We start from the raw sequence: 15297 nt of genomic DNA, 5'->3' as shown, positions 1-15297 counted from the left end.
TCATCAGCGTGGATATCAGTTATTACATTATATTTATAACTGGTTATAGGTATATCAAAATATATGTATGGGTGGATGGTGAATGTTGGATTTTTTACTTAAGTATAACCTTAACATTGAACAACTTTAAAGCGAACAGAATTGAAGTAAAGATTAAGTACTCTATGCTAGAACAATATCGTTTTAGTTCAAAGGAAATTAAAAATATGTATTCAATAATGAACCTATAAATATATCGTCGAGTTCGTCACTGCTGCGGTTGGTAATTATTCCCAAAATACTCCAAAAGTTAAATAACCCTTACATGTACAAAAATAATTTAAATACAACTAATCGTTTTACATGTCATGTTACGTTTTAGATCCAGCATTCCCTAGAGTTTATATTCTTTCTTGTTGTTTATTTTTCGTAGGTAATGTTATGTTTAAACACTCTTCTTAATTACTTTACCTAATTACAAATATAATAATACTATATACGATAAAAAGCCAATACATTTGAGTTTTATAAATAAAATTATTAAAATATATCAGAACAATTTTTTATCCATTTTGGGCTAAGGAACATCAACGAAATTAAAAAGTTTCGTTAAATTTTGAAATGTAACTGAATTCCGTTTAATTATAAGCAGTTGAATACCTATAATTTATATTTAATTGCTTTTTGTAACAGTTTAAAAATACTGTTAAATATAAACGTATGCTTATGATAAATAGAGCTTAAAGAATTAAGATGATAATCTTTAATATTTTATGATACTAAACATGTCCATGGCGTTCTTTTAGTGATACCGCCTTACCTTTGATACTATCCAGACTCCCGTCAAAGCAATCTGTCGAGCGCTAGACAAATATGTATATTAAATATTTATATTATTCGTGTAAAGGCATGATCGCAGCGGGTCTGCCCGTGGGATCGACTCCTTGGTCCGATTACGTCAAGGATATTTTTAGTACCTAATACGGGCGACCGAGCGACGAGACGACATAAAAACTTACAAGCAAGGGTGGCGCCGATTTTTCTTTTTTTTGTTTTAAATTTGCTTAAGAGTAATAGTATTTTAAACTCATTTAAAGTCAATTTACAAATATATTCGATTAAAAAAAAACAAATATGTATGAAGTATGTAACCCGTTGGGTAAATTACATGCCGCATTTATTAAAAAACAATATTCATTTATAGTAATGATCAGTACGTTAAAACACTAAAGTCCGACAGGATGCACATTTACCGATGCGATCAGTTATGGCGACCAAACCAATATCTATAAATCTATGTATAATCAGTAAATACATTTCTGAGATGACGGACAAGATAAACAGAAAACGATCGACTTGAATATCGCTGTCTCTTTCTACCCCATACAAAGTCGCGGTCGTGGGTAGGAGGCGGCGCACTGGGCGGGAGGCGCATCAGAGCCCGCTCAGTGGAAATGGTTATTTTTTTGTATCTTGTCAATGAAGGGACGGGTAGGGGCGGATCGCGCAAGACTTCTTTCAGTTCGTAACTACAAGCGCTTGCGCTTACATCGTGCGCATGTTACACGACAACCCAACCAGTTTGCCGGTTTTCGGACCTCGAATTATGAGTTACGAAAGTTGTGGTAATAGAGTACTTATCAAACGCGAGGAAGATCCAGATTGCCTCGAAGAGGACCGTTATTACGGTTACGCACCAGTGGAAGTTAAAAGGGATGCGGCGATGCAAGGCTTTGCACCATCATCGCCTACGCATTTAATGGATTTGAGTAACGGTTCCGAGCGACCTCAGCTTCAACAGCCATGGCCATCGAACGTTATATTTGACGGAGACGATAGAGAGTATCAACAACCCCAATATCCACCATACGACCAAATGTACATTGCGGATCAACGTCAACGGCAGTTCTCCAGAAGCTTCTACTTTGACGATTCGAATTCACAAGACAGAGTAACTAATTATTACGAGCCCACCGACTTGCCGAAGATTGAAGAAACTATATACCGGTCTTCAACGGAGGAGCGCAGTGATGAGAATGAGGAACAAAGAAGAACAAGAAAACGGTCATCAAAATCGTCACGGAAGAAAACACAATCTTTCGAAGAAATGCAGATACAGCGAGTAATGGCTAACGTACGGGAACGGCAACGAACGCAAAGTTTAAACGAAGCATTTGCAAGCTTGCGTCAAATCATTCCGTCCTTGCCGAGCGATAAGTTGTCAAAGATACAAACACTGCAATTGGCCACACAATATATCGAGTTCTTGTATCAGATTCTGTCTAACAGTGAATCTTCTTCGAGTAGTGACATCGGAAGCGATTCGGGAAGTGAGCACGGAAAATACCTGGCTCAAGATAAGTTAAGTTACGCTTTCTCAGTGTGGAGGATGGAGGGCGAGTGGACCAATGGACAATCGTGATAGTATTATAGTTAGGATGATCTTTATCGATCTAAAGACGCTTATTTTATTCCATAACGCTAATATAATAAATTGTTTATTATTTGTAAAAATCGAAATATTATGTAGGTACCTAATTAGGTTTAATAATAAGATTTAAATATTCTATCATTACGAAAATGTGATACTTTATTATATTACCAAAAAATGAAATAATTACGGAATTCATTCGAATGAATAATTTGAGAACTACTATAAGACTAACATTAGTTAAGTTTAAATATACAGCTGTTTACCAAAAATGACTATGTAATTATAAAATGTGAATTCCAAATGTATACATTTATATGTTAAACATGATTTTTATTAAGAAATTTGTGCATTCATTTCAATGGATTTTAAATAAATCATGAAATAGTAGGTAGATTAAAATGATAATAAAGTTTTATCTTACATAACAGATTCAACGTCATTTATATTAACTTGTTAATATTAATAGATTAAATGACTTTTAGGTCTGAAACTATAGCATATAATAAATTTAGTATCTATTAAAATAGGTCAATAAAATTTGAAGGTTTAAAATAAAAAAAAAACATGGATAATTTAAAATTGATTTATTGTCTAATACATGTATATAGTACATTAAAACTTTTATTGGAAGTACTTTAAAATAGTAATCCAAATACAATCGGTAAAGTTGATTCTAACTAACTGGCTTACATTTTCATTTCATAAGTACAAATTATATGAAGGCTGATCAATTATTACAATAAAGTCAAGATTAAAAAATTATGATACATTTATAATAATAAAAACGTGAAAATACAAAAAAAAAACCTTTTATTCACTATTCTATATATATGTATATACATATTTACAACATAATAAAAAACAAGTTTATATTTGCCTCAAAATTCATGTTACAATTTTTACATCAAGATTGAATATTTCGTGTAAGCCAGTCAAGTCGCTGTATCACGAATGATTATTAGATTATTATATTAACAACATATACTTATTTAAAAATTTACAAATTAAGGAACGATCAGTTCGTTAGTATGTATATCCAATTCGTTAATCTGAAATTATAAAAAAACATATTATCCAAATGTATTAAATATTGAAATATAATACATAATATCACGCACACAACAATAGATAATTTAAGGCCAAAGACTTATGATTTAAGTTTAGTTGGTACCGCATTGATTGATATATCCGACAATGCCAATAATGCTATGGTGATGACCACTTATCCGGTGTACCATTTCGACAAACCATGTAATACATTGTGTGCAAATGTGCAAACATTTGACGTTACGATGCTGGTTGCTTTTTAAGTGAGATTTCAGAATTTTTAATTTTTTAGATACAAATTAAATAACCGGTTTTTTTTTGTAGTCTTACCTACATTTTAAATGATTAATGATGCCGATTGTTTGATTAAGGTACATTAAGGAAATAAATCTAGCAACTACTACTATATTTTTATCCAAAAAAATATAAATGTTAAGGATTTTTAACTGAATTTAAATGCAACTAAAAACATTATATTTCGATTTCACTTATGCCTGATGCACTAACCTCCTGTGGCAGATCTTTATTGAGGTGCATTCCGTCCGAGTCGATGTCTACGTTCTCTTGCACCATACAGTCTTCTTCTTTGAGTATCGTCTGTTAAATTTCAAAAACAATAAATGCTCCGAAATTGGTGATTTACTTACGAATATTATATCTATTTATAATTTGATAAAATTGCCGTCACTTGTCTTTCAGTATTCCGATGATTAGGGAATCTGATGTAGCTAACAAAGGGTCAAAACATAACTCTGAAAATCGGCCCGATGCGAATTTGCAAAGTAGCTGCGACACGAATATAAAATTAAGTCGCAAGTTCTTGCGATGCGTCGTGCAAGCTCGCAAATTTTTGAGATTTTTTTTTTTTTTATAGAATAGGAAGGCGGACGAGCATATGGGCCACCTGATGGTAAGTGGTCACCAACGCTCTTAGACATTAGCAAGAAATGTCAACCATCGCTTACATATCCAATGCGCCACCAACCTTGGGAACTAAGATTTTATGTCCCTTGTGCCTGTAATTACACTGGCTCACTCACCCTTCAAACCGGAACACAACAATATCAAGTATTGCTGTTTTGCGGTAGAATATCTGATGAGTGGGTGGTACCTACCCAGACGAGCTTGCACAAAGCCCTAGCACCAGTAAAGAGATGCGACGAATTGAATTTTAGTGTTTCGGCCCTATAGTCATGTCGGTAAATATCAATGTAATAGCATATTGCGGAGCAGATGTTTTTGGATCTGTCCGATACCATAGCAGAAATAGTAGTACTAGAACAGAAAACAGAGAGGGCTCTACAGAGTACGTCCAATCGCGCGTCGGTTATTGTTAAAATAAGCACAGTATTTTTTTTACTGTGGGTAGGCGGACTAGCATATGGGCCATAGGCATTGTAAGAAATGTAAGCCATATCTCACATCCCCAATGGAATTCCATCGAGTATGGAATATCACTAATGCATAACTAATTCCGAACTGCTGCTGAGATTTTTTTGATTAAAAACCAAATAACATTTCGTGGTGCGACCCGGGATTTGTTTCTAGAACTTTACTATTGAAATCGACAAGACTTGTATATCTTTTGTCTGCGTATGAACGTGTTATGTACACACGTAATCGTACGTACGTGTGCGTGTTCGTGTATGTGTATGTGTGTATATTGTATTGTAGATATAATTTAACTCACGAGATGGTCGGGCGAGTCGACTTCCTGCTTGTGCACTTGTTTGATGTGGTCCTTGAGGGCGAAGGCCCGCGCGTAGCTCGCACCGCACATGGAGCACGAGAATTTCAGGCTGTTCTGACGCGAGTGGATCTCCATGTGCACGCGCACCGCGTACAATGACGCGAACGGTCTGACGCATAAACAACTTCTGTTACAGTATTGCACTTTTTTTTTCTTTTTTTTATAGAATAGGAAGGCGGACGAGCATATGGGCCACGTGACGGTAAGTGGTCACCAACGCCCATAGACATTGGTATTGTAAGCAATGTTAACCATACGCCACCAACCTAGGGAACTAAGATGTTACGTCCCTTGTGCCTATAATTACACTGGCTCACTCACCCTTCAAACCGGAACACAACAATACCAAGTACTGCCGTTTTGCGGTAGAATATCCGATGAGTGGGTGGTACTACCCAGACGAGCTTGCACAAAGCTCTACCACCAGTAAGCACTTAACACTTTATCTAATATTTAAACAACCCACTATTATATAGAAGAAAAAAAACATAAAAATTGAGATTAATAAATTGATCGATGATTTTGACATAATCACGGGTACCACTCTTTATTATAAAAATAATATAAAATTTCATTGAAATTAAAATACCTGTTACATTGCTGGCAAGAGAAGGGTTTAGTGTGAGAGTTCTTGTGGCCGGCGAGCTGAACCGACGTCTTGAACGCTTTGGGGCAGTACGGACATTTGTACGCGCGCACTTCCGAATGTGTTAACAAGTGGTGATTGTACACACTGTGCGCTTTGAATCTGTTGGAATACATTACAACTTTATATAATATATATTTATATTATAAATGATGATGATGATTTTTCTAATTTTGGCGTTTCTATGTGTTCCTGTTGGCCTAGACATGATGAATTGATCAAATGAATTTTTTTCAGTTTTAATTGATAATATACAGTGCAATAAATCGAATAACAAACGGTATAATAACGGAATAAACAAATTGAAGTCATTCCTTTTATGAGCGAAACAGTAGGTTTTTTTTAGCACGTTTGTAATATTTTTTTAACGCTTAATTTACTTCTTCGTTCTTGAAATTAATTAATGTTAATTTAAAAACCGTGTAATATTAAATACTATTATAATATATAAGTACAGTGCAAACATATTTGTACACGTGTAAAAATTTGTTAGATACTTTATTTTATACTCACATTTCTATTTATTATTTATAATTTTTTTTTTTTAATGTATAGGTAGGCAGGCGGGTATATAAGCCACCGGATGTCAAGTCTGCACCGCCCATAGATATTGGCAACCTTGGGAACGATGATGTTATGTCCCTTGTGCCTGTAGTTACAACGGCTTACTCATTCTTGAAACCGGAACGCAACAGTACTAAGAATTACTGTGTAATGTTTAATAGTGAGAGGTACCTACCACCTATTATAAATATGTAGCATTATTGTAAATATGATTGAAAGACTATATAAATTTAATAACAATAGAAATGTGTTGTACACTATATAACCCTATAAAATTAAATTATCTATTTACAGTAACAGCCTGTTAATGTCCCACTGCTGGGCTAAGGCCTCCTCTCCCTTTTGAGGAGAAGGTTTGGAGCTTATTCCACCACGCTGCTCCAATGCGGGTTGGTAGAATACACATGTGGCATAATTTCAATGAAATTAGACACATGCAGGTTTCCTCACGATGTTTTCCTTCACCGTCAAGCACGAGATGAATTATAAACACAAATTAAACACATGAAAATTCAGTGGTGCTTGCCCGGGTTTGAACCCACGATCATCGGTTAAGATTCACGCGTTCTAACCACTAGGCCATCTCGGCTTTTTATCTATTTATTCGAACATATTATATATTATTTTGTAGTGTTTGTGTGCCAAATATCTTCAGAAGCAATTATGGTGTCTCCTAAACCTTTAAATAAAATATGCATTGCATTGTGTTCTGTTTATAAGAATATCTAGGATTGTTCTTAAAGGGACAACATGTTTATGAAGACTTGCTTAGTTCAGAAAAAAGTAAGTTTAGTTCAGTGTTAATAAAAATTAGATTAATGAAAGCGCAACAAACACTTTTTTTAACTAACATATATGCGAGCGAAGCCGTGTCAAGGTATATTATTCTTCAGCATGCTAATAACAGAAAAGCAAGTGTCCGGTTGGTTGCAATATTAATTATAAATTTTCACGTTAGTTTTATATATATATGAGTTGAAAAATAGTTAAAAATTATACATTTTATTTAGAAAGTAATATTAGGAATTTCAGCAACATTTTTTTTAATGTGTTATTGTGTTTATTAAAACATCAGTTGTTATAGTGTCCACAATAAAACATAAAGTAAGTAAAGTTAAGCGTACGCAGCGATTGTCTGACCTCTTGTTGCAGTGCGGACAGGCGTAGGGACGTGCGCCTGTGTGCGTGCGCATGTGTAGCGTGAGGCAGTACGACACGCGGAACGACTTGCCGCAGATCTCGCACGAGTGAGGTTTCTCGCCTGAGGACGAGAGTCTCCTTTATATATATTTCATTTCATATCCCGTATATATCAAGTTGGAGTGTGTGCGGAGACGAAATCCGAAAAATGCGCACAGAAGTTTCGGGATCTAAACGAAAACTAATTAATGCATCATAAGAAAATTTTGCAGCTGAGAATCGAACACAGCATCAGCTGATAGATATCGCTGCTACAAACTACCCTTTATAACAAGCCGATTTAATCTTTTGTTTATGTAAATTACACGTCAGATAAAATGAACAATGATGCTGATTCTGATTTATACACACATACAAACACACGCACACACAGGCGCGCGTGCACGCAGGCCGCAGGTGCACACAATAAGCTATTTCGTCAGAACTTGAAATACCGCTATACTTATGACCTATACATATAACATAGGAAAGCAAAGACATTGTTTCTGGTAGAATCAGGACTTTTAGTTAAATTTAATTAAAAATATATATATTAAATCCACTATGATAAGCGGCATCTTTGCAAATATTTCACTTAAAACAAACCAAGGAGATTTTAATCATTCCAAATTTAAAAAGTTGGCATTTGTATTTCACTATCATAATAGTAAGAAATTTATCTGGCACTACTTTAACTTAATACATTTATCTTATAATTCAATACAAACATTTGATAATAATAATAGTATTACCCAAATATAAAAAAAAAATTACCCGTGTGTATCCTTTCATGCTTCACCTTTTCGTGGGGTCTTGCAAACTTCCTATTGCAATATAGACACGTGTACGGAAGCGACTTGTCTTGTTTGCCGACTATTACCTGAAATTTTACCACTTCGAAAAGTTCTACAAACAATGTTATTTAAACAATAGAATGCATACACAGTAATCATAATAGCACAATATACTGAAGTTTCGGTATAAAAGTAGCAAAATAAGTTTTAGGAGGTTCAATATATAATATAAAACTATAAAAAATCATTGTGTTGAATATTTCCGTTTATGTTTTTAATAGTTATTTTTAATGAAAATAAATAAAGGTACATATTCACTAACCAAAATAACTCAAACTTATAAAAAGTATAAAATAACCTATTCCAAAAGATAATTAGACCTTGAATTGACATGAAATCATTGGTTGAGTAACAATGTTAATGTCCCCCTGCTGGGCTAAGGCCTCCTCTCCTTTTTGAGGAGAAGGTTTGGAGCTTATTCCACCACGCTGCTTCAATGCGGGTTGGTAGAGTACACATGTGGCATAATTTCAATGAAAATAGACACATGCAGGTTTCCTCACGATGTTTTCCTTCACCGTCAAGCACGAGATGAATTATAAACACAAATTAAGCACATTGAAGTGGTGCTTGCCCGGGTTTGAACCCACGATCATCGGTTAAGATTCACGCGTTCTGACCACTAGGCCATCTCGGCTTTTTTACTGTACATTGGTTGAGATCTAAAATAATCTATGATAATCAGTATGAAAAAATCAATTTTGAACGTTCGCGAAATTGATATAGAAATTTGGAAGTAAAAAGTGGATATTAGTAATTTTAGTGCAATAATGAAGCAAAAGCTTTTAGTCACAAATCGTATGGAACATGTACATAAATCTAAGGATTGTTTATCTTTAATCTTCCTGCCATTGGATTATAGAATAGATATCGAGAGTGTGCGAACGAGAGAGGAATAGAGGTGACGTCATTTGTCATCCCATTATTATTCTGAACTGACTGCCTCGCTGGTCTAGTGGCTTGATGTAAGGCCGTAGACCCGGAGGTTCTGGGTTTAATTCCAAGGTCGGGCCAATAAAAAGTTATTGGGTTTTTCTGTCAGAAATTTCACAGTAACAGCCCGGAGTCTGGAAGTTGGAAGTGTGTTCACTCCCGTGCCTCGAAAAGCACATAAAGCCGTTGGTCCTGCACCTGAACTCTTTCCGGTCGTGTCGGATTGCCGTCCCATCGGATTATGAGTTAGGGAATAGAGAGTGCACGTGTGTTTGCGCACATACTCGTGCACTATAATATCCCCTGCGTAGTTGGCTAATCTGTCTTGAGATTGGCCGCCGTGGCCGAAATCGGTCTGGAGGACATTATTATTATTATTAATCTGAAGTATATTATTTTTATCTCACCTTATCTATACTATGCACACTCATATGCATATCCAAATATTCCTGAGAATGGAACTTCTTGTTGCATATGTCGCAGTTCATCTTATTGCTGCCCTTGTGCGAGTTCTGATGTATGGTCCGGTAGTCGATAGGTATCAACTTGTCACATATCGAACATAGGAACTTGTTGTTACTTGCTATGTTACCTTCAGAGGTATCCACTGGAGGCTCTATTGGACGAGATCTGAGAACAAAATTTTAACTTAAAAAAATTATTAAATATTTTTTGCTATCCATACTATTGATATAAAGCTTTTTATTTCAACGCACTTATCTCAGAAACCGCTTTGAAAATATTTTTTTCGTTAGCCTACTTATTAAAAAGATTATAAAACTAAGACACACGGGGGTGGAGTAACAGTTTAACGCGTTCGCAAAAGCGCAAAGCAATTTTAATATATGGTTAGCATAGAAGTTAATAGTATATAACTATCGCATTCATACATTACATTCAGAGTGCACCTGTCTTGTCTTGTCTGTTGACATTGGGTAAAGTAATAAAAAAGGTATGAGTGATGTTAAAACCTAAATATGGAATATATAACATTTAATAAACAATTTAATAGACCAATTAAATTCAAGAAGCTATCAGTCGCGGTTTCAAGTTCGATCCTCGCTAATAACAAATAAACAAAACGAGACGTTTGTCATGTTTTGGAATTCTACATGTTTATGTTTGTAGTGCTTGTTTTCCTCACATGATACAGTTTCCGAATGGGAACTGTATACAAATAATCGACAACCTTTGTACCAAGCCCCCCACCCTCATATAATGAGACTCACCCTTCCAACCGGAACAACAATACTAGTACTGTTTGACGGAAGAATAGAGGATCCGTGGATGGTACCTACCCAGACGGGCTTGTACAAAGCCCATCATCATGTATTTGCATATATATTTAGTACCATTACCGTAGTTACCGTCCAAAGCATCGGCATATTGCTTTAATATGATTTATTCGGTTGTTTGCGGAGACCGATATTGCCATTGCAATTTTGATACTTGAAGTAGTTATTATTTATTAAAATGTTGACGAGTCGGTTGGCGTGGTTGGTGGATGCTTGCCTTTCACGCCGAAGGTTCGATTCCCACCCAGGACAGATATTTGTGCGAATGAACATGTCTGTTTGTCCTGAGTCTGGGTGTAATTATCTATAAGTATGTATTTACAAAAGAAAAATAGTATATGTAGTATATCAGTTGTTTGGTTTCCATGGTACAAACTTAATTTGGGATCAGAAGGCCGTGTGTGAAAAATGTCCCAGGATATTATTATTATTACGTCTTTTTTTGGTAAAATTTTCTGTTGTAAAGTATTTTAGTAACTGCAATTACAACTTTTCATACAAATTAATTTCTCACTAACTTGATAGGGTCGTGCATCCTCTTGTGTAATTTTAACGACTTGCTGGTAGGAAATGTTGTTGTACAAATTTCGCATTCGAACTTCACAGGGGCTACATAATTATTTTCTGAAATGAAAAAAAATAATCTTATAAATTGCAATTAATATTTTTTAGTATTTCCGAGTCTAGCTGCCCAGTGGTTACAACATTTGAATCTCAACCAATGATTGCAAATTCAAACAAAGATAAGTGCAAATGAATATCCATGAAATTAATTTGTGTTTATAATTCATCTCTTGCTTTACACTAATGGAAGTCTTTGTCATCTGTCACATGTCTCCACTATCCACCATTTGAGCAATATGGTGGAATAGGCTCCAAACCACCTCCTCTAAAAGAGAGGAGGCCTTAATTCCTTTTACCTCAATCTTAGTTATTATTGTTCAAAGTACCTCCTTTTGATTTATGAACTTTCATGTGTGCACATAATGATTTTGAGTTTTCATAAGCGACTGGACATTGTGGACAAGGGTACTTCACTGTAACAAAATCAATTTTAAATTATATTTAGTTTCTGAATAATATAATAAAATTTAATTATATATATTTCAACTATACTAATATATGATATATTAATGATGGGAAACTATTTACATAGAATATACATACAAATTTTACATGGATGCAGTTTGAATTCCGACAGCGATGAGACGTAAACATTGCACGACATACAATTGTACACCCGCATTTTGTTACCGGACGTTGTTTGCATTTCCTTCACAACCACATTGTGAAATGGACCATTTTTATCTAAAAAAACATTTTTTTTCAATTTAACATATCAATCATTCTCGTCTTAAATTGAAAAATAAGTTATGAAAATTTTAACATTAAGTAACAGCCTGTGAATGTCTCACGGCTGGGCTAAGGCCTCCTCTCCTTTTTGAGGAGAAGGTTTAGAGCTTATTACACCACGCTTCTCCAATGTGGTTTGGTAGAATACACATGTGGCAGAATTTTAGTGAAATTAGATACATGCAGGTTTCCTCACGACGTTTTCCTTCACCGTTGAAGATATATGATAGATGAATTATAAACATAAATTAAGCACATGAAAATCAATAGTGCTAGCCTTGGTTTGAACCCACAATCATCGGTTAAAAATCCCGCGTTCTAACCACTGGGCCACCTCGGCTTTATTGAAAATTGCCTACACTAAAATTCATAAACATTCTCATTTTTAAGGCTTCTGTTCACCCTCATTCTCTAACTGTACAATATTATAATAAATTTAAATCCTTGTACTAACATGGATATAAAATAAATGCTTATTTTAAAAAAAAGTTTTCTTTGATAATTCATAATATTCATTGCTTACTATTGCAATTTATTACATTAAGTATTTTATTAAATGTGAAGATACTTCCGGTTTCCAAATGTAAATTTTTCAGAGAAGAACCGACAAGAAACTAAATAGTTACTCTTTTCCATTTTAATTACAGAGTTACGTCAATCAAATACATTTAAATTCATATATATATCCTGCCTTGAAATCAGCAAATACTAACTCAACTATTTCTATTTCTTATACAACGAAATTTCATACCATCAGTTGGTTTGATGTCTTTTATGATGCTGTTACAGAATTTGTCTATCTGTACATATCGCCGTGTACACGCACGTCCCTGTTTGTCTACTGAATCTGTCTTTATTGGTATGACAACCTTAACTGGCTTGTTCGGAACTGTAATGAATAAATAGAACATATTATTGACGAGCCCGTTGGCGTGGTTGGTAGATACTTGCCTTTCATGCCGAAGGTTGTGGGTTCGATTCCCACCCAGGACAGACATTTGTGTGCACGAACAGGTCTGTTTGTCCTGAGTCTGGGAGTAATTATCTTTATAAGTATGTGTTGGCCGTGTGTGAAAAATGTCCCAGGATATTATATTCGTGTATTCATATAAGAGAGGTCTTATCATATAGAGTATAATTTAAGAGAACCTTTCAAGATGTAAGTTATTTAAAAAGCCTTCCATAATTGCACAAATGTTTGTTTGACTGCAAACAAAATAATATAATATATGAATAACTTATATTAAAAAAATAATAAAATAACTTACATCTTGAACAATAAGGTTCTCTTAAATTATACTCTATATGATAAGACCTCTCTTTTATCACTCAGTCAAATCAAAAGGATTTGCATAGTAGTGCATCAAATTATACATAAACATTATGTTGATATAATATAGACAGACAAAATCTAGACAAATAGATAAAGAAATAAAAAAAAGTATTCAGTTCATACATATAACATAATTCATTTCCTATGTGTTCATTCATTTGTTGACACAAAGCATATCTTTATCCATGGATTACAAAAAATATATTTTTGGCTTACTAATATTATAAATGCAAAAGTGAGTTTGTTTATTTGATAAAACATACTTAAACAGACAGATTTATCCTACTCAAGAAACCATCATCCTACTTAACTCTACGGTAAAAATTTATAGAAAAGTCATATTATAGTACCTGTTTCTTCATCTTCTGTTAATGGTGTTTCAATAATATCTCCTGTCTCAGTTATCATCCGTCTCGACTGCTGCTTATCTTCTAATACTTCTTCATTAGCAACTTCTTCATATTCTATTGGAATACTATTTACTTCAAGAGGCTCCTTTGAATAAATTTACTTTGTTATAATCTATTGCAATATCTACATTATTCTATTCATAAGAAAAAAATAATTGAACATGCACAATAGAAATTATATACATTAATTGAAGAAATTTTATCAACTAAATATAAACTAATTACTTATTTCCTAGTAATCAAGTTCATACCTCAACCACAACATCTTGATCATTATGATAGTTTTGAATGTGTTCCAAAACTGATGAAAATGATACACCGCATGCATTACAACTGTATATTTCATCCTGGTTTTTGTCAGTATCCTCTTCTAAAGTACTTGTATCTGGTTCCTCATCTATCATGGTATTAATATTTAAATAAATATAAGTACCTCAATCTTCTATATAAACTCATTAAGGATCTTTTCCTTAAGAAATCCACTTAAATATATCTTACAATAACAAATTATAAACATAAAAACATGTTTATCATTGAATGAATGAAATTAAGTAGATCATCCATATTATACTAGTTTACCAATAATGTTAAAGTACAAATTGATATTATTACCTTTAAGAGCAGTTAAAGATATAGTCCCATCAATGTTTTGCTTAGTTACTATTGAAACACCTTGATTTAAAACAGAATCCTCATCGGCGAGAATCACATATCGACTCTGTCCATCTTCCTTCACCAACTTTAATTCTTGGGTCTGTAGATATGGCTTAAGCATTTGCTTGCCTAACAACTCAACATACATTTTACTTTCATCTGAATTGCTAACTTTAACTGTGTGTTCTGATATTTGATTTTGTGAATCATCTTTTTGTAAATTATTTCCTGTAATAAGAAGATCACTAAATAAACATCCTGTTATGATTTGAAATTACATAATATATTTTGTGACTGGGATATCATTGTATATTATTTGGGGATAACTGCCATTTAAAGTGTCAAGTTTGTTTATTATAATTTTCTTACCATTTTCATTAAGTTCTAGTTTAAGTTTTGTATTGTCTTCAGAATTATCATTACTTTCAATTTGTGTATTTGTTTCAAATATAATGGTTTGAACTTCATTTACAAGTTCGCAATTATCGAGTTTTAAATGATCAGTAAATTGATCTATCGAAGAAAATCTATTTGTACATAAGGGACATACTAAATTTGAAGAAATAATAGATATGTGTTCAATGAGAGACTGTTTCGAATCAAATGTAGCATTACAACAAAGAGGGCAATATAATACTAAATCTCCCATAGTAAACGTCATTTACTCTGGATCTCTGAGCTATAAAAATGCGTTGTGACTATTGATGTCAAAGGGTTTTGCATTATTTTGTAAACATTTAACTATCAACTCATCTCGCCAATTGACGTTTAGTTTGTATCTAAATTCTCAACACAAGTCCATTTTTGAAGAACTTCACACTTGTAAGCAGAAAGCAAAGCACATCACGTTAACATACAGACAAAAA

At 33.8% G+C, this 15297-nt stretch overlaps 2 protein-coding genes across 2 annotated transcripts; one reads left to right on the top strand and one right to left on the bottom strand.

The window, feature by feature from the left end:
• Nucleotides 1-1480: 1480 nt before the first annotated feature.
• On the top strand, nucleotides 1481-2695 carry LOC126771960 (twist-related protein). The gene has a single exon (XM_050492153.1). The coding sequence runs from the start codon at nucleotides 1538-1540 to the stop codon at nucleotides 2399-2401; it is 864 nt and encodes a 287-aa protein (XP_050348110.1). The 5' UTR covers nucleotides 1481-1537; the 3' UTR covers nucleotides 2402-2695.
• A 313-nt stretch (nucleotides 2696-3008) lies between these two features.
• Nucleotides 3009-15279, bottom strand: LOC126771919 (zinc finger protein ZFP2-like). Its single transcript, XM_050492089.1, has 15 exons — nucleotides 14801-15279; nucleotides 14390-14659; nucleotides 14029-14174; nucleotides 13718-13862; nucleotides 12786-12923; nucleotides 11849-11989; nucleotides 11632-11718; nucleotides 11200-11305; nucleotides 9794-10016; nucleotides 8374-8479; nucleotides 7561-7681; nucleotides 5800-5958; nucleotides 5151-5319; nucleotides 3968-4057; nucleotides 3009-3462 (listed from the first exon to the last, which is right to left on the bottom strand). The coding sequence occupies exons 1-15, from the start codon at nucleotides 15090-15092 to the stop codon at nucleotides 3418-3420; spliced, it is 2238 nt and encodes a 745-aa protein (XP_050348046.1). The 5' UTR covers nucleotides 15093-15279; the 3' UTR covers nucleotides 3009-3417.
• Nucleotides 15280-15297: the final 18 nt, after the last annotated feature.

This window comes from Nymphalis io, chromosome 11 (assembly GCF_905147045.1).
Source record: "Nymphalis io chromosome 11, ilAglIoxx1.1, whole genome shotgun sequence".
Lineage (NCBI taxonomy): Eukaryota > Metazoa > Arthropoda > Insecta > Lepidoptera > Nymphalidae > Nymphalis > Nymphalis io.
Note: the sequence above shows the minus strand (reverse complement) of the source record. Positions and strands in the feature narration are given on the sequence as shown.

Bases quoted from the DNA above. Each gene is read 5' to 3' on its own strand.
- LOC126771919 (XM_050492089.1), bottom strand. From the start codon at position 15,092: ATGACGTTTACTATGGGAGATTTAGTATTATATTGCCCTCTTTGTTGT. The intron at 4,058-5,150 runs GTGAGTTAAATT...GAAATTTAACAG, and splicing joins TCGACTCGCCCGACCATCTC to ACGATACTCAAAGAAGAAGA. The intron at 3,463-3,967 runs GTTAGTGCATCA...TTATAATTTCAG, and splicing joins ATAAAGATCTGCCACAGGAG to ATTAACGAATTGGATATACA.
- LOC126771960 (XM_050492153.1), top strand. From the start codon at position 1,538: ATGTTACACGACAACCCAACCAGTTTGCCGGTTTTCGGACCTCGAATT.